At 39.9% G+C, this 20,684-nt stretch overlaps 1 protein-coding gene across 2 annotated transcripts in view; it reads right to left on the minus strand.

The window, feature by feature from the left end:
• The window catches only part of INTS7 (integrator complex subunit 7), a 1,158,789-nt gene that overhangs the window by 618,563 nt on the left and 519,542 nt on the right, over positions 1 to 20,684 (minus strand). For both annotated transcript variants that reach the window (XM_044075076.1, XM_044075075.1), the window contains exon 10: positions 3,163 to 3,260. In XM_044075076.1, coding sequence (XP_043931011.1) covers positions 3,163 to 3,260 — 98 coding nt within the window. The remainder of the gene's footprint in view (positions 1 to 3,162; positions 3,261 to 20,684) is intronic.

Here is a 20,684-nt window from a genome sequence, read left to right on the forward strand (position 1 = left end):
ACCCAAGTATAGCCCCACTGACTGCAGTCAGACATCTGAATTGTATATAGTTAATAAACTGTCAAGAGTACTGAGGCTTCTTATGGATGAAAGTGACAGACTCCAGCTGTTATATGATCACAGTTAAATGTCACATTCCAGTTAGTCGCACCCATTCAGCTGCTTTCTATAGCTCCCTGTTGCTTTGAAGTCACCAGCTGCAACTGACTGACATCCTCTAGCAAAGCTGTAATTCAAAGCCATGCATACTCTTTTACTTCTAATGCCCGTAGTTGTGCATCCAGCAGGCACTGATGGACACAAACCCATGTTTGATGAAGTGTTTACTCACATTATAAGCAGTCTGGAAGTGTCTCATTATTCTCCTTCATGGTTTCATCCTCATTCCCAAAAGTAATATCCTCAATCTGCTTGAGAACTTTCTCTTGATATTTCAGGATTTGGATCTAGCAGTTGGATAAGGAATTACTGTAGCAATTAAGCCCAAGATGATCACCGGCTGTCCACCAATCAGAATATCTATATAATCTGATTAACCCCATCCACAATTATTCGCTATTTCACAGTAGTTCTAATTTCCACAGAACTACTACAACCGTAAACTGCTGTTATAACTCAGCATCTACTCATTCCAATGTATTTAAATTCTAAATTCAGAATACAATGAACATCATTTAAATTTTTTGTATTTCATAAGTTAAGGAGATGAACCCTAAATATGTTCAAAATGGATGTTTACTAATAATGAGCACACGTCCAAAGAAAGGAGAAAAGAAAGGAAACATGGTATAAACTTTTAAGAACCTCAAAAGAATAAGAATTAAAAACGGGTAACTTCATTATGATGATGTGTGTGCAATATATGAAGAATGAAATGGCAGCAAAGGGCTAACTTCAGACATGCTGTCCTCCCTAAAGCACACACCAACAGAAGTTGGCAAATATTTAGACTCACCATGGATAAGTTCTGGTGTCAGACAGCAAGACATTTCAAAAAGGCTTGACAGAAATGAAGATGCTGTACTGTGATCAAGAAAGTAAAATGCTAAAAAAGAAAATAATTCATTATATGGAACGTCTCAAATTCTCATCACCCTAAATTCAAAAGTCCTAGAAAGCTTTTCCACTAACCAGCTATACTGCGATACTGTAGTTGCAAGAGACATTTTTTATCCTTGCTACATGTTTTTCTTATCTCCCTATGACTGTGTGACCACAGTATTAGTAAAAGTGGAGAGGTAAAGGGCTGAGGCTCTCAGAACAGGGAGATTACAGAGGGGAAAATATTGTTTTGTCCCTATCACTCATAGTTTCATGGTGTGCTATTAAACAAACTTGAATTGTCTGTTTTTTTGTCAATAGGCTATTTAAGTATTTATGTTATTTATATTTTACTGACCATGTTAGTCACATTAGACCAGTGGCCTCTTTCTACTGGAGACCCAAAATGTATCCATACTAACTAGGGGAAACTTGGCCAGGGCACTGCATAATCTCACCTATTTTTAATAAATGCCATAGGATCTTTTATATCTATGAGCTACCACTAACACAGACAGATGGGGCCTTGTTAGTAAGCAGTTAACTGCTACCAGGAAAGCAAGAAGCTACAATACATACTGCTGAATGTCTGGTGGTAGGTCAGATGATGTTCATATACCAAATGTCTGAACCTCCTCTTGTACCGAGCAGGATTATTATCACAACAACACATTGGTAGGGTAAAACTAACCTGCCTCACAATGGTCTAAACCCAGCTCACGTTCCCTATTAGTGGGTGAACAATCCCAACGCTTGGTGAATTCTGCTTCACAATGATATGAAGAGCGACATCGAAGGATCAAAAAGTGACATCGCTATGAACGCTTGGCCACCACAAGCCAGTTATCCCTGTGGTAACTCTTCTGACACCTCCTGCTTAAAACCCAAGAAGCCAGTCCCATATTTTTTTATCAAAACTGGGTAATAGGAATCCTTCTGTTAGGATAGAAGGATGTTCAACTGTCCTGAGTCCAGAAAGCCACAAAAATGCATAGCAGAACTAAATGCAAACCAACTATATTGGCTACAGAACTCACACAAATACTTAATGTAAAGGAAGGCCCTGAACACTTATGAAGGAGCGGTACCCATAGTGACAAATGACAGATTTAAGGAATACAGTAAGGGACCAAATGGCTTATCAGAAAGTATAAGAAAAGGGTGAAACTTGGTGCACTTAAGAAAAAGGTCATGTTGCGATTCACAAAGCAGGCAAGTGTTTTTTTTTCAGAGAGATTAAAATCTGCAAACAACAGAGGAGAGGAAAAGTGCATGAGAATCTCACATTCACCGTAACCAAGACTCAGCTGTTCTTCCCTTTCATACTTTGTCTGATGAATCAGGACACAGTTATACAAGAACAGGACATCTGATATGAATGTTAGATTAAGCAAAGGCATGCTGCTGCAGCCTCATAGTGGGACCCAGAGGAGCTAGAGTTATTGTTGTATCTTTCGGCTTTTCCCGGTTAGGGGTCGCCAAAGCGAAACTCTGGTCCGCTAATGATTGGCAGTAGATTTTTACGTACCGAGTTGCTAGCCCTGACGCACAACCTTCAACGAAGGTACGCCCATTCACGCATGTCTCCACACAGAAAACGCTTTAGCAAAGAATCAAACAAGACATCTTACTGTGAGGCGACAATGCTACCGCAGCACCACCACCACAGCTGAGTAAGGAAGGATATTAAAGAAAGACAAGTAACTATATTCTATTTCAGTTACCCATTTAAATTTAGCACCATGACCTAACAACAAACTAGTTTAGCTGCTGTACTAGTCCTTGACACAAAACCACACAAAACAATTGTATATTACTAGACATGTGATTAGTTACTTTTGGTACAATATTGTAGATATTGGTATTTTGTCATCAAACTTATTCAATTCTCAGACAGCATTCTTAATATTCTAAATTTGTCTTTCACTGCCTTATAAAATTATATTTTCTTGACCCATAATTTTGACATGCCTTAAAGGATATTTTTACCACTGCTTTTAACTGACTACACAATTGATATTCACTGAACCATGAATGGCAAGACCCTTTGCTGCTCTAAGTTTAGGGAACAAAAACAAGGTAAGAAATAAGAAAAATGGTAGCACTGAAGTAGATTATTACCTTCAGTGTGGACTGCGTTCCAGCACTGTCATCTTGACTGCAAAGTAGCAGTAGAGATTCTAACCCAAATACTGCATCTTGCTCCAAAGGTAAGAGATCTGTGAAAATATGAAGATAAAACATTATCAGCACTACTACAATACAATGCACAAATAAAATCTACTGTAACCACTGTTCTTAAAGAAAGTAATCACACAGTTAGCATCAGGAGCAGCCTTAGGTCAACTGGTGCCCTAGGCAAAAGGGCTCCACGGCATCTCCTCCACACCTCCCAGGTACCCCCATCCTGGTCTACCTACACCAAATAAATACTGGAAAAGCACCCTGCTAGAGCAGTGCCCTAGGCGGCCACCTAGTTGGCCTATGCTTAGGCTAAAGTTGGCATCTTAAGAACCGGGGAACGTACTCCTCAGAGTGAAAGGAAATGTGTCTGGGACTCAGCATCAGCTAGTGTTGAAACCTGATTTTATAAAGCAACATATTCAAATCAATCCAGCTTTGTTATTTACCGACAGGAGTTTGCCTGCCAGAAGAAAAATGGATTATAAATTATAAAGTTCTATAAAATAGATAATGAATGAATACATAAAAAAGAAAAGAATACATCACTGTGGCATGTACACTGTATACATAATAAAATATATAAAATAATAAAGCCTAAGTTAATTAGCCCTCCCACTGTACTTCACAAAGCCTGAATGAGTTCCCACCCACCAACTAATCTTGTGTTGTTCTTTTATCTTATTGAGCTTGTGTTGCCTGCCCTTACTCTATAAACTTGTCTTTGGAAGCTCTTCCTAGTCTCATCTCATCAGCACGCAGTAGTGAGTGATAGAAGATCAAACTAGGAGGGTCCCCCTTGACTGTTAAAGACTGAGTTACCCTTCATTTCTCAGATTCTTACCTGCAAAGTGCTGCAGTACCTAGAAAAGTAAACCCCATTTGCCATCATACTTTTAAAATCTGCAACATCGGGGACAAGGATATCATTTACTGGAGAACATGCAATCCACTTCTCAAGAATCATCTTGTAATTAGTATTTCTGTTTTGATTTTGGTGAGAGGAGGATCAGACTGACATTACTTCTAAAAATTCCTAGGGACTACCAATCACTGGAAAGCCTGATAACTTCTTCTTAACAGACAGTTTGGAATTAGTGTTACTATTTTGCTCCTGGTAAAGAGTCACTGATTCCTGACCGTCTCTTGACTGGGCAGTGTAAGTGGTAAGTCCCCAATTGGCTTATTTGCCACTTTGGTGGAAACTACTTTAAGTTTTAATTCTGAATTGTTGTGAACCTTGTTCTCTTGTGCTGAGTGAGTCAGTCAGGGCATCTACTAAGAGAAGGCTTCATCAAGCCTATAGACCCTTGCAACATCTGAGACAAGACTGCTGATCACCAAACAGCCTGTAACCCACTTCTCAGAAAACAGCTTGGGATTGGTGCTGTTATTCTGCTTCGGAATCGGAGAAGGAGCAAAGAGACAGACTGATTTCTAGCTGCATGAAGCTGTGATGAGACCAATATTAGCAACAGCGACGAATAACAACAAGCAAATTCTGTCTTTTCGCTAAGTACTGACAGGTTAGCTACCCTCTAGACCAACTTCACAGTAGTGCCTTAAATACTTCATCAATAAATAGTCTCTCTCTCCAACCCCCAAGTATTATGCAAGCACCAGTTCTCCACGCTCTGGCACCATGACTCAGCCCATTTGTGGCCAGTCTGATTACATTAGGTGTTTTTATGGCAGTGTAGCAACTGCCCTATGATTACCAAATGCTCACTGCTGTTACTGTTTAATAGTACAACCTGCTAGAGGTGTAAATATTTCAGAAATACAGGTAAAAGTCTTGCTGATATTATGTTTAGTATAAGTAAGAATCATAACTTCATTGTACCACATCAATCACAACTACTAGACCAAGAACTGAGGCTATAATGAAAAACAAATTGTCCAAATCTTCTGGAATACACACTAAAATATCCCAGCAACAGTACACTGAGACAACACCTACAACTTCTCCACTTACACACACTGCAACTCCACAAAGCTCGCCCAAGAGTCATCAGGAAAACAGGCTTAAGCCCAAAAGAAGTCTGCTTCTCCACAAGGGAATCTTTTAGTCATAGGTGACTCAGGTTAGACATACAGACTCCACACTCACCACACTTGAAAAGCTTCAAGCTGCTTGTCTGGTGCCAGTATATGTGATGTTACAAGGGCCATAAGGCCTCTTATGCCAGTCAGATATGGCTACGACCTAGTGGTGGCTCATGTGGGAATGAATGACCTGTGGCACTACACCCAAACGGATATGCAGAGAGACATGCTGTAACTTACTGTGTTATGTGCTAGCAGCAGAGAAGACACTGGTCCTGAGTAGTATCTTAATTCAACAAGAATGATGCCTAGATACGAAGACAAGCTAACTGGATTTAACAACTAGCTACGTAATTGCTATCATTCTAAAGGTGGTCCAGTGGGTGTCAGTCTGCAAGGGAATCATGTGATCAATCGAAGGCAGTTTCAATGAATGCAGATAAACCAGTTTGCCGAAACCCCCCTCATCGAACAGTGAAACAATTTTTTGCAGGGGGCAAGCCCCACCCACACACCCCAAAATTATATATACCAACTCCAAGGTTGCACAACAGTGGTGAAAAAGTCAACGTCCAGTTTCAAAGGCAGTTTCAGTGAACTGGCTTTGGTTTCTTTCCACCTGCTGAAATTGCCTTCAATGGACTGACATGCCCCCAGTCTGGGATAAGATGGTAGATAAAACTTCCTGTTTTACCAGGGATGGCTTACATCTCTCATACTAGGGCTTCCACATACTAGCTAAATCCTTTGCTGTTCCCATAGTGCTTTTTTAGGTAGAGTTTCTTACTGAACATTCCTACATAGCAGACTCAAACTCAAATATGCACATCATCATCATCGTCGCGGCAGTACTTAATCATAGGAGCCTGACTAGAAAGGCTCTTCTCCAACTTGAACACATTCATTAACGTACAGTTAGTGAGACATGGTTTCAATGCAATGACTGCACTGCCTCTGTACCAGGTTTGTGTGCCTCTCATGCCACAAGACACCTGGGTAACTGTGGGAAGTATCTAACTTGGAGCTTCGGGAGATCAAATCACCCTTAACAAATCCATCTATTATTTGCTAGCTACTGATGCACATCAACATCCCTCAAAGATTATGGGAATTACATTACCACCATTGACACACTAAACATCAATCCAAATATCTCCTTGATGGGAATTTCAATTACCCAAGCAAGGATTAGCACACTTATCCTCTAAAAAGTTATGCTCATCATTTCCTTCCTATACATTGTTAATATCAGTGCACCGGAGCAAACTGTAAACCACCAACTAGGAGCTCTAACATCCTTGAAGTGGCCCGTACCAACCTAGCCCTCACTTGTACCATATATCCACATCTCTGTTTAAAACTGACTAAAATTAGCCATCATTTCTATCAGGCCTAGTTACACAATATCATCAACAAATGCGACCATGTTAAGGAAAGTACAGTTGTGTACACTTACCATAAATGTAGATATTCAAGTGTATTCACTGTTGCAGTCATCACATTTAGGGGTTATCTGCTGCAGTAGCTCTCAATTGGCCTGATTATCAAAGGGTCCTGCGTCGGTTGCGGTCTCATCTTCCATGACGTCAGGTAGTCCAGGGGTGTAAAGCATGCAGCCGATGCCATTACATCAGTTTTTCCTGCCCCAGATATCAGGTGCCCCCCCTAATGGGAAGCAATTAAATATATATATATATATATATATATATATATATACACACAAGGTTATACCTCCAACAAAAAAATCAAATACACCAAAAAGCTTTTAAGCATAGTAAAGAAGAGTAGTGGTATAGCCAAAAGAAGTCAGGGGGCTGGAGGGAGGGTAACCAGGACTGCAACAGTGAATACACATGAACATCTACATTTATAGTAAGAGTACACAACTGTACTGTGTTCTTCGTGTTTCATTGTTGCAGTCATCACATTTAGGTAGATTCGCAAAGCTAAGGATGGGAGAAGGAGTTTAGATAGCATTAGGACCAGCTATAAGGCCCTGCAAGACTGCAGTGGCAAAGTCAGCTCTGGATTTAGAGAACATTGGTAAATGGTAATGCTTGGTGAAAGTATGTACATAACTCAAGGTAGTAGCTTATAGGATGTCCCTGGTAGGGACACCTCTGTGAAAGGCTGTAAAGGTAGGTGCAGCCCTGATTGAATGGCATCTAATCCCCTGTGGGATAGGTTTTCCATGGTGCTTAGAGCAGAAATGAATGCAATGGCCTATCCATTTAGAAACGGTTTGCTTTGAAATAGCCTTCCTCTCTGCCCTTGCAGCAAATGCCACCAGCAGTTGTTCAGATTTCCTTTGAGGTTTAGTCCTGTCCAAGTAAAATCCAAGTTGTCTGTGCACATCTAAGGAGTGCAGTATCCGTTCCCCTTTGTTCTGTGGATTAGAAAAGAAGGTTGGCAAATGAGTGGAATGATTAAGAGCCACACTGGATACCACCTTGGGCATGAAGGAGGGACTGGTCCTGAGGGATACCCTGTCTGCATGAAAGATGATGAAAGGCTCCACTGCCATAAGGGCCTGTAATTCAGATACCCTTCTTGCTGAAGTGATTGCTAAAAGGAAGACTGTTTTCCAAGAAAGGAATTTTAACTCTGCACTTGCAGTTGGCTCAAAAGGAGGAAGAGTGAGTTTTTCCAATACAAAGTTAAGGTCCCAGGCTGGAGTTGGGGCTCTCCTGGGTGGTCTTAAGCTTTTGGCCCCTCTGAGGAACTGCTTGAGCAGTAGATGAGAGAAGAGGGGTGTTTTTTGCTGTAATGAGCTGAAATGGCTGAGGGGTGAATTTTGATGGAGGGAAAAAAAGGCCCTTGTGAAGCATCTCAGTTAAGTATTGAAGAATCTGAGGTAAATTGGGCACTGCTGTGCCCATCCCTTGAGTTTGGTTCCAGGCACAGAATCTTTTCCATTTTTAAGCATAAGATTTTCTAGTACTAGGCCTCCCTGCGTCCAAAATGACATCCAACACTTGTTTACTGAGGGATGGTAATGGAGAGATTAGGTAATTATCCAGGCTGCCAGGTTCAGGGTTTAAAGCTGAGGGTGCAGAATCTGGCTCTCCTGCTGTGACAGCAGGGTAGGGGTCTGAGGCAGGTGCCATGGAGCCAGCAGTGACAAACTGCGCAAGAGGGGGTACCAGTGCTGGCGTGGCCAGTCTGGTGCAATCAGTATCATCCTTGGTTTGTCCTGTTTGATATTTAGTAATACTTTGTATAGGAGAGGCAGAGGAGGAAAGGCATAAACTGATAGTTTTTTTCCAGCTGAAGGACAGAGCATCCACTTTCCAAGCTTGTTTGTGGGGAGTCGTCGTGCAGAATTGTCCAACTGGTAGTACTGGGGGGAGGAAAACAGGTCTATATCTGGGCTCCCCATTTGTTTATCAACATGTTGAAAGTCTTTGGTTCCAGTTTCCACTTGTGTGGGTCCATGAGATTTCTGATTAGTTCGTCTGCCAATGTATTTAGCTTTCCTGGCAGGAATTGAGCCTGTAGTTGCACTTGGTAGCTCAAGCTGTGTTCCACAGAGCTATGGCTAGTCTGCAGAGAAGGTAAGAATGGGTACCCCCATGCTTGTTTATGTACCACATAACAGTGGTGTTGTCCATCTTTACCATTAATTGTCCTGGAAGATTGTGGTCCTTGAAGGCTGTCAGAGCATTCTGTACAGCTAACATTTCCTTTTGACTGATATACAGGTGCATTTGACTTGGGTTCCATTTGCCCTGAATGCACTTCCCTGCCAGGTGAGGCCCCCCCCCCCAATGCATAATCTGATGCATCTGTTGTTAGGGTTTGGGCGGCAGGGGGTAGAGTGAATGGTAGTCCCTTGTTTTGGTGGCAGGCCTCTGCCCACCAAAGGAACTCTAACTGTAAGCAAGGTATGATAGGAATCATTGCTTCTAGATCCTGAGAATGTTGACACCATAGGCTTTTTAGATACCATTGTAGTCTCCTCATATGCAGTCTTGCATATGGAATTACTAGAAAGCAGGAGGCCATGAACCCCAAGGCTTGCAGTATTTGCCTTGCAGATAGCAAGGTTTTTGTGGCCATTAGTTTGAAGTAAGATGTCAAATGAATCTGTTTGTCTGGCATGAAGAAAGACATCAGGGAAGTTGTGTTCGAGCTTGCTCCCAGGAATATAATTTAACAGGGTACCAAATGTGATTTATTTTCGTTTATGGTGTACCCCAGACAAGTTAACATCTTTTGTACAAATGCCAGATGATTCAAAAGTATGTCCTGGCTTTCTGCCTGAATTAGACAATCGTCCAGGTATGGGTATATTTGAATATTTCTTTGCCTGCAAAATGCAATGACTGGAGCTAGGCACTTTGTGAATACCCTGAGCGCAGTAGATAAGCCAAAGGGCAGTGGAGAGAACTGATAGTGCATGTAGCAAAAAACAAAGGCCTCTAAAACTGACTAGGGAACCAAATAATGTGATAAGTAAAGCAGATTAGGTAAAAACACACTGGTTCCACATGGCTGAATAAAAGTCACAAGATAATTTATTCCAAGGAAAACAAGTGCTTTCACGGATATCATCTGCTTCATCAGACTAGAATAAGAAATGACATTAGAAACTTGCTTATATATATTCAAATAAGCCAATCAAATAGGCTGATAACTTAATTGCATACTTAACCTCTAAAATGCTGTAACACAGTAAAAAACTGTCTCTTAATATACAGTGTTAATACATTAAAATAGTAATAACAACATAGATAAGAATTAAACAAATTCAGTGGCATTATAGCAGCAAATTATTAATAAAAAGTATGTAAATATATAACAAATAATTCAATAAATTATTTAATAAATTAGTAGAATTGCTAAAAATACATACACTATCTGACCTCACAATGACAGAAATAATTCATTAATAAAAATCAATGTTTAAGAGCTCTAGCCTTGAGAAACGGCTTCAAAAAACTTTACTAGTCAGGCCAGGTGGTTTGTCTGTCTGAAACCTTATAATCCATTTCTGTTCGTTTGATTCAGTTCTATTTACCAAGTCACATCCTCTCATAGTACTATGCACAATTTCTAACACCAAAAATTTAAAGTTATGTCTTGGTCCTTCTTTAGCTACATGCATAGCTAAAGCACTGGTTTCCTTGCCATTCTTAATATCTCTCAGGTGTTCCAATATCCTATCTTTAAATAGTATATTGATCTTACCTACATAAAATGCAGGAAATGTGGTGCAGTAACAAAAATAGACTACATTCTTTGTTCGGTAATCAGTATAGAAAGCACTTTCAATCCTAAATCCTAGTGACGAATGCATAAATTGTCCACCTATATGTATACGAGTACAACCTAAACATCTCCTGCAGATATATGTGCCAGTTCTCTCTGGTAAAATCTGCAGAGGCATGGAATTAAATCCGTAACATTGTTGCTTCTTAAGTGACCGATTGTTCCTAAATGCAAAGCTGGGTTGCTCTTCTATTACTCCTTTTAATTCCTGTACTGTGGAAATAATGTCCCAATTATTCCTAATAACATCACAGACTATGTGAATGTCACTCACATAAGTCAAAGGCATCCTTATCTTACCCGTAGTATCATTACCTCCTGTAATCATGGGACTGATTGTAGCAGGTGCATCTATGGCTACATCACCAGGGGAGTCATTCAAAAAATAATAAGGTTTACATCTCCCTTTCCTTTCACAACAGGCTTCAGCAATCTGTGAGTCAATCATACTATCATTATAGCCTCTCTCTATAAATTCTTGTTTGAGGGTTAGTAGGGCCTCTGTCAGTCTACTGTCATCATTATGCAATCGCATGACACAAACCTCTAAGAACATTCAACTTAGTATTTTTAGGGTGCATGTTGCTATGATGAAGAATATTATTTTTTCTGACATTTTTCCTATACTTAGTAATGGACACAGTACATAGGTCATCTTTAATTACCTTAACATCTAAAAAGTCTATCTCCACCTTTGAGTATTTGTAAGTGAATCTTAAAAAATTATTAAACTGATTCAAATAAACAAAAAAAAAATCATTCAATTGCTGCTCTGTGCCTTGCCATAGTAAAAAAATAGCATCCACAAAACGCTTTTACCATTTAATGCAATTACATAAATATTGTTGGACCCGCGATAGTGGTGCTGCGGTAGCGTTGTCGCCTCACAGCAAGATGTTGTCCCATTCGATTCTGAGCCAGAGTGTCTTCTGTGTGGAGGCATACGTGAATGGGCATGCCTTCGTTGAAGGTTGTGCATCAGGGCTGGTAACTCGGCACGTAAAAATCCACTACCAAACATTAGCGGACCAGAGTTCCGCTGCAGCAACCCCTAACCGGGAAAAGCTAAAAGACACAACAACAACATTGTTGGAAAGCACATGATGGATCCCCCAGTTAGCCAAAGATAAATTGGCACAGCTATTGGCACAGGCTGTGCCCATAGCCACGCCAATATTCTGTATGTAATAGTCATTCCCAAAAATAAAGACATTCTGTTCAAGGATAATCTCAAGCAATGTACATATAAGGTTCACTTTGTTGGTCACGTTGTTCCTACACAATAGTTCCCTCACATTGTCTATACCCCATTCATTGGGGATAACAGTGAAGAGAGACTCTACATCTAAAGTGACGAAGAAACAAGGGCCCTTTATGACTTCCGTATACTCTTTCAACTCTGTCAAGAAATTCTTAGTGTCTTTCAATATAGTATGACACTCATTTAAAACAATGTGTAGGTTTTTTTTCAACAAAAATGGAGAGAGGCTCGGTTACCCAGCCTCTTCTTGAAACTATCTGTTTCATTGGAGGATTTAAAATATTCTTATGTACCTTAGGAAGGCCACAGACTATGGGTACAACAGGATGTTCACCTTTAAAGTACTCAAATAACTGTTCTGAGATGATACCAGTTAATAAATCAAATATTAAAAACTGTACTTTATCAATGACACCTTTCAACATTTGTGCAGAGAGTGTAGCATATGTATTGGTGTCACCTAGATGATTCAACATACACTCCATATATTTATCCTTGTCAATCACAACAATCCCGCCCCCTTTATCTGCTGGTCGTATTTCAATATTAGGGATTTGTTTCAGTTCAGATAGGGCTTGTGTCTCTATGGCTGAAAGATTAGTAAAGTTTTTATTATGTCAATCTGTTAGTTTTTCCCATAGCTGTTTATCACAAATGTCAATAAACAAATCAATTGTAGAGTTATTGGGCAGTATACAAATGCTAGTTTTTTTTAAAAACAGTAGCATTATACTCAGAATTATTAAACAAAGTTCTTAGAGTAAGCGTCCTGCTAAATAGGCGTAGGTCTTTGAGTACCTCTGTCAAATTCTCTCTTTGTGCCGGCACAAACATTAGACCCTTATTTAAGGCAGAAAGTTGCACATCAGTCAATGTCATAGAGGAAATGTTATATACTAAACCAGTTTGTGTCTCTTGCCGGCTCTCATTACTTCATCTTTGCTGTGCGGACGTCGTGTTCGTGGATTCTGCGGTTGATTCATTGACCTGCCTCTTATTGGAAGAGGTTCTTTTGATAAAAAAAATCCTGGTACAGAGCCTGTTGGCCCTGTGTCTTGCTCGTTCATACTAGGGCTCTTGTGAGGAGCCAAAAAAGATTTCGGTCTGACTAAGACTTCATTTACATCCTCTATGTCATGCCTGCTACCTTCAGTAGCTATATATTTATCAGTATGTATCCTCTGAGGCAAGGCAGCACCTGAAGTACTTGGCGCTGATAATACACATTCAGTAGCACTGTTCACCACCCTCGTATAGGTGGAAGACTCATTGTTGGCGTGACCTGCTACTGCTAAGTTACCAGAACTCCACCCACTTCCTGTAGTACGCTGTAAACTATAGTCCAATCCATTCCTCTCTCTATTCAAAGAAACACAAGCGTTTTGTGGACGATATATTTTTTTGCTATGGTAAGGCACAGAGCAGCAACTGAATGATTTTTTTTTTGTTTGTTTGAATCAGCCTAATAATTTTTTTAAGATTCACTTATAAATATTCAGCGGTGGAGATAGACTTTTTAGATGTTAAAGTAATTAAAGATGACCTATGTACTGTGTCCATTGCTAAGTATAGGAAAAATGTCAGAAAAAATAATATTCTTCATCATAGCAGCATGCACCCTAAAAATACTAAGTTGAATGTTCTTAGAGGTTCGTGTCATGCGATTGCATAATGATGACAGTAGACTGACAGAGGCCCTACTAACCCTCAAACAAGAATTTATAGAGAGAGGCTATAATGATAGTATGATTGACTCACAGATTGCTGAAGCCTGGTGTAAAAGGAAAGGGAGATGTAAACCTTATTATTTTTTGAATGACTCCCCTAGTGATGTAGCCATAGATGCACCTGCTACAATCAGTCCCATGATTACAGGAGGTAATGATACTACGGGTAAGATAAGGATGCCTTTGACTTATGTGAGTGACATTCACATAGTCTGTGATGTTATTAGGAATAATTGGGACATTATTTCCACAGCACAGGAATTAAAAGGAGTAATAGAAGAGCAACCCAACTTTACATTTAGGAACAATAAGTCACTTAAGAAGCAACTATGTTACAGATTTAATACCATGCCTCTGCAGATTTTACCAGAGAGAACTGGCACATATATCTGCAGGAGATGTTTAGGTTGTACTCATATACATATAGGTGGACAATTTATGCATTTGTCACTAGGATTTAGGATTGAAAGTGCTTTCTATGCTGATTGCCGAACAAAAAATGTAGTCTATTTTTGTTACTGCACCACATTTCCTGCATTTTATGTAGGTAAGATCAATATACTATTTAAAGATAGGATATTGGAACACCTGAGGGATATTAAGAATGGCAAGGAAACCAGTGCTTTAGCTATGCATGTAGCTAAAGAAGGACCACGACATAAATTTAAATTTTTGGTGTTAGAAATTATGCATAGTACTATGAGAGGATGTGACTTGGTAAAGAGAACTGAATCAAACGAACAGAAATGGATTATAAGGTTTCAGACAGACAAACCACCTGGCCTGACTAGTAAAGTTTCTTTGAAGCCGTTTCTCAAGGCTAGAGCTCTTAAACATTGATTTTTATTAATGAATTATTTCTGTCATTGTGAGGTCAGATAGTGTATGTATTTTTAGCAATTCTACAAATTTTTTAAATAATTTATTGAAAGATTTGTTATATATTTACATACTTTTTATTAATAATTCGCTGCTATAATGCCACTGAATTTTAGCTTAATTCTTATCTATGTTGCTATTACTATTTTAATGTATTAACACTGTATATTAAGAGCCAGTTTTTACTGTGTTACAGCATTTTAGAGATTACATTATCAGCCTATTTGATTGGCTTATTTGAAAGTATATAAGCAAGTTTCTAATGTCATTTCTTATTCTAGTCTGATGAAGCTGATGATACCCGTGAAAGCGCTTACTTGTTTTCCTTGGAATAAATTATCTTGTGACTTTTATTCAGCTGTGTGGAACCAGTGTGTTTTTACCTAATCTGATAGTGCATCTAGCCTGCTTTGAAGCATAGGTACCTTCTGCAAGATTCCCTGATTGGGATATGCAGGTAGGCTTCCTTTAAATCCACTGTTGCCAACCAGGCATCTTTGCCTAGCATAGGAAGTAACTGGTGAAGAGATAGCATCTTAAATTTTGGAATCACCAAAAAGGTGCTTAAGATAGAAAGGTCCAGGATAGGACACCATGAGTTGTCTTTTCTGGGTACCAGGAAAAGTCTGGAGTAGAAACCTTTTCCCTTTTCCTCTTCTGGTACAGTTTGAATAGCCTTTATGCTTTAGAGAGAGAGAGAGAGAGAGAGTACTTGCTTTTGAGCCTTTGCCCACTGATTTGGGGGTAGACCTGGCCTACCGTTTGGGGTTGGTAACATGTGGAAGTGAAATCGGTATCCTTGGGAAACTATATTTAAAACCCATTTGTCCTGGCTAATGAGTTCCCAGTTTTTTACCTGCAGATCAATCTTTCCCCCTAAAGGAGAAGTCAGTTGAGAAGTGCTTGGAAGTTTTAAAGTTAAGTCATTGAGACAGTTTACCATGGGGGGAGTCTTACTACTCCCTGATTTGGAAGTGGGAGCCCCCCACTGCTTAGTCCTGTGCGTACCCTGGGATTGAAGCCTGGGTGTTCTGCTGGTTCTAGGTTTGGACAGAGAAGGCCTGGAAGAGGCAGGAAAATATCAATTCTTAGAATGCCTACTAAATCTTGGAGGCTGTACTTGTAGGAAATTTTTAACAGTTTGCAAAGATTTAGCTTTTTAAGAACTTCTTCTGCTTTGTTGCCAAACAGGTGGTCCTGATTTAAGGGAGCATCCAGCAATTTAGTTTCACCATGATCTGGCAACGATTGCTCCTTAAGCCAAGCATGCCTTCTAAGTACAGACCCAGTTACAGCAGCCCTGCAAGATGCCTCTAGTGAATCAAAACCATATTGCAAAGTATGCTTTCCAACCTGTTCAGCAGAATGCATTAAATCCTGTAAATCCTTATTTTCAGCACAGTCAGGAATCAACATAATTTTCTGTTTAAGCAATCGAATAATATGCTGCTGATACCTTAACAAATGAAACTGGCAGTTTAAGGTCTTAATGGCAAAAGTTGCAGAAGTGTATACTTTCTTACCCCATCTATCCAGCGCCCTAGAGTCTCTATCAGAGGGGGTAGGATTTTTGGCAGTAGTAGCCTTAATGCCCTTGGGTCCCTGAGAAATGGTCTCAGGATCTGCAGTAGGATTTTTAAAAAGGAACTTGTGAGAGTCAGGAACCCTGTAATATCTATCAGGTTTTCTGGGAGCAGGAGGTAAAGAGACAGGGGCCAAGCTAGATTCTGAAAAGGCATCATCAACAATGTCTAGTACAGGAGGGACAGCTAAAGGCCTGTGTTGGGGCAGGAGTAAGAAATCCCTAAGCCTCTTTTTAGAATCAGAGTAATCCTGGATTTCCCAGCGAAAGTGCTCCCCAAGAGTATGCAGAGTTTCACCAAAAGAGAAATCCTCTGGGGGGGAAGCAGAGGGAATAGAGTCCTCTGCATCAGAATCCTCATAGGTAGATGAGGGTAAATCCTGGTCATCAGAGGAAACAGAAATTTCAGAATCCTGGTCAGAAGTATCATAAGCAAATTCAGTCCTAGGTCTCCTAGAGGGGGAAGGCTGGCTTTCCCTGATTAAAGTAATAAGGTCTTCAGCCATTCTTATCATTTGTTTTTTAGGCATAGAGGCCTGACCATGCGGTCTGGGCATCGGTTTTCTAAGCATGGTTCGAGTTTTAGGCCTTGAAGAAGATTGCGTCGGTTTAATATGCAAGTCAGTAGGCCTGAATACACCCTCAGAAGCCGGTGTCTGCACAGTGACTCCAGACCCATCCAAGGTAGACATCCGCAGGTTCCACAGTTGAAGCATCTCGCGGTATACCGGACTCTGAATGGGTCTCAGTAGAGGCCTGCAAATCTGAAGTAGTGGGTATCAGGGGCTGCGAAAGCGCCTCACTGAGTACCGGTGAACTGGCGACTGGCTTAGGAGAAGCATCATCGGCAGCTTTGGACCTAGGCGGCCTGTCTCTATCTTTATCTTTGCGTTTTTTTCGGAATGTCGGTAGTTGGATGACTTACGAAGACATATCTGGATAATTGAACCAAGTTCCAAAATATTTAGAAGCGTAAATATACCAACAACGAATAGTTCATTGCTTAAATAAGGCACAAAACAGACAGCAATGTACGTCGTGGCCAGGGCCTAGGGCAAGGAATACAGTACGAATGAAAATCTTTGTGAGGTATTTGCTTTCCACAAGAAATACAATTATTGACTTTTACTGACATTGGTTTAGAGCAAGAAAAAGTTTCCCCAACGGGGTACTTAGCTATAGTTGAAGACTTCGGTTCTGAAGCTCGAAAACGAAAACTTCAGGAGTCGGCCGACTGGCGTTTGTGAACTGCTTCTGCTTCGGGCACCGCATGGCAAGAAAGACTGATGTAATGGCGTTGGCTGCATGCTTTATACCCGACTACCTGAAGTCATGAAAGATGAGACAGCAACCGACGCAGGACCCAAGACTTTGATAATCAGGCCGACTGAGGGCTACTGCAAGCAGATAACCCCCAAATGTGATGACTGCAACAGTGAAACACGAAGAACATCTTCTCCATGGCAAGTCTACTTCAGCTTGTGGAAGACATATGCAAAACTCTCAATAATCCCTTGCAAGCAGTCCCAGCTGAGAAGGCTGCCACATTCACATCAGACTTTTACCCGCACTTAAGCAGCTGTATATAAAAGTCAGTATCCATCCTCTCTAAATATAATGGCAAATTCAGAAATAAACTCCTCTGGTGGAACGCCCATATAAAACTGTATAACAAAAGGGAAATAACAAAAAGTTGCAATAAATTCCTATCTCCCTGCCTCAAGACCACACTGAAACATGCCAACAAGGAATGCAAGGTCACTTTAAGGAGACATAAAGCAGTATATGAACTTAACATTGACACAAATACCAAAGGAATATACAAATCAATTCCTTAATTTTCTGATACAGCTAAAGGAAATGCTCAACAATACACTCAGCTCATCCATAACAATATCACACACACTGATCCTATTCATAGAGTCACAGATTGTTACTAGGCTAACGACCCACAAGTACCTTTCTAAGCCTATCCAAAATTTTCTGAAAGGACAATAACGTCTTGTTTCCGAACAGGACACTGACAGCCAGGTATTTATAAGCTACATCTGTCCATTAGGGACGTGGGCGTCAAGCCCTGTGTAAATTTCCCTATTCCTCATCCACTAGTCTATATTGTGTTTAAACTGGGTAACAGATGAACTCATCTTCACATGGATGGGAAGCCTGTTTCAAAGGAGGGGCAGTCTCGGGAACAAACATCTGTCTCTCCAGCATGTTCTGTTTAAGTCACAGACAAAATTCATGTCCCTAGACCTTGTACTTCTGGTACTTTTTTATTTAAGAAATATGTAGGAGATTCATAAGTGTGGGGTTTGTGGATGCCTTGTAAGCTAGGTATGGATCACCCCTAAGCAATCTATGGGAGACTGAGTAGACGGAAAGGGCTTTAAGGCACTCTGCATATGGCAGATTTGTTAGACCTTGTATTCTTTTGTAAGGAGCCTCTGAGACGACTAGAGTTGCTGCATGTGCCTGATCAGGTACATACCAAAGGGAGCACTGTACTCTATGGCTGGTCTGATAAGGGCGGAGTACAGTGGGATAATGATCTCATTGGACCAATATGGCCACGTGCTGGTCAAAGGTAAAACTACTGTCTACTTGCATACTCTGACCACTGGATCAACTCTTACAGGTGTATTATCAATATGCTAATTAGCCAGGATGGTTAACTTCCCAAAGGATATAAATATGCATTTCTCAGCATTGAGTTTCAGACCTTGGCTTTGGAAACAGAAAATAACGGATTACCTCAATAATATGCATGAGTTTAGATAGATTGCTGTTAGGCAACTGTTTTTTATAATAACTCTAGAGCACACAAACCTTTAGCACAACAACTCAGGAAACAAAGTAGAAAGGGCTGTCGCCAAACTTAGGGAACTTATAACAAAGGAAAATAACAAGAACCTGCAGAGGTATTAGAAATATTTAGGAAACTCTGTGAAAGTCTGTATAAAGAAGAGAAATATGGAAATTAAAGGTAAAAATGGAAATGTTTATGGAAGAATTAAATGCGCCAAGGTTAGAGGTAGATGAGGCTCAATTACTAACAGTTAGGATAGGAGGAGATGAGATAAAAATGATGATGTATAACCAATCTACAGGAAAGTCCCCAGGAATAGGTGGTGTTCTTTTCGAAATTTGGAAGCTAGGAGAAAAAAACTGATAAACAACTTGAAGGGTTTTGTTTAACAGTACTTTAAGAGGAGGGGAAGTACCTATATCCTGGAAGAAAGCGGAGGTAGCTGTAATACCTAAAAAGACCCATCAGATCCAGCTTCATACAGGCCCATTTCAATACTAAACCATGATTATAAAGTGTTTATGCCTATAATGGCTAAATGAATGTCAAAAGTGATTCCAAAATTGATAGATACAGATCAATGTTTATTTACTTATTTATTTGGGGGGGGGGGCAACATTTGACAACATTAACAGAATATTGATGATCCAGAGTAAAGCAAATGTAAGAAAATACTACTCCTTCTGGTGAGTATTGATGCAGAGAAAGAATTTGACAGAATAAGCTGAGACTTTAGTAGTAGGGTAATGCAAGCATTTTCATTCCCTGATAAAATTATAAGGTTGATTAGGAGGATATATGAGGGATCAAAGGCGAACATTAAAGTGGGTAGGTTCCTCTCTGATAATTTCTGCTTAAGTAAAGGAACCAGGCAGGGGTGTCCTCCTTCCCCTTTGTTATTTGCATTATATTTAGAACCACTTGCAATGAAAATAATGAACTCAGACATTCATGGATATAATTGGTATGGTAGTCAAGAAAAGTTAGCTCTATTTGCAGATGATATTTTTGTACCTGGTAAAACCAGAAAATGACATTTCAGTGTCCTGTAAGATTCTGAGACAGTTTCAGATCTTTTTGCGATACAAAATTAATAAAGCTAAAACAAAGGCAATAGCAATAAATGATGTTGCCACACACGAATTGGTTCAACAATATCCATATTTATGGGGACATGATAAAATTAAGTACTTAGGAGTATGGATTAAAAAGGATTCTGGTGTGGCAGATAAGGATATGTGGAAAGAGACTAAACAAAAAAATAATACAAAAGCTGAGGAACTGGAAGCTCTGTTATATGGATACGGATAGTAAGGTACAAGCAGTTAAAATGTTTTTCATCCCTTTAGTCTTATACACAGGTCAGTCATATTTTTCTCAACCAGAGGAGAAGTTGTGCATAGCAATTAATAAAGAGATGAAGGATTTTATCTGGGAAGGAAAGACACCAAGAGTCAAGTGAGATAAGCTGATTCTTTAAATAGAACAAGGCAGATTGGGACTACCAGATCTGAAGGGGTACTTCAGAGCTACAATTTTAAGGCTCTTATACATAGCACAAGCAGAAACCAATAATTCAAAGTGGAAATGGCTGGTGATGAAATGGAGGCAAGCTCAAGACACAAGGAAAGACTGGGATTTTAAGGGGAATAACAATAGCTATACAGAATATTACATTCATAAAGAAGCAGAAAGTATTCTAAGAACTAAGCCAACACAGGAATGGAGAAGAGAGATTTTCCTGATAGGGGTGACTGCAATTAGGGATACAGACAATAGGCAAGAGGGGACTGGAATTTAATGGAGAAAAGTGGCAAAGGATTCAAGGTATTGGGAGTAAATAAAGGTACTACAATGGGAAGATGGCAAGAATTTATTTGGACTACA

The sequence above is a fragment of the Protopterus annectens genome, chromosome 6.part0 (genome assembly GCF_019279795.1).
Source record: "Protopterus annectens isolate FY-2018-M chromosome 6.part0, PAN1.0, whole genome shotgun sequence".
NCBI lineage: Eukaryota > Metazoa > Chordata > Ceratodontiformes > Protopteridae > Protopterus > Protopterus annectens.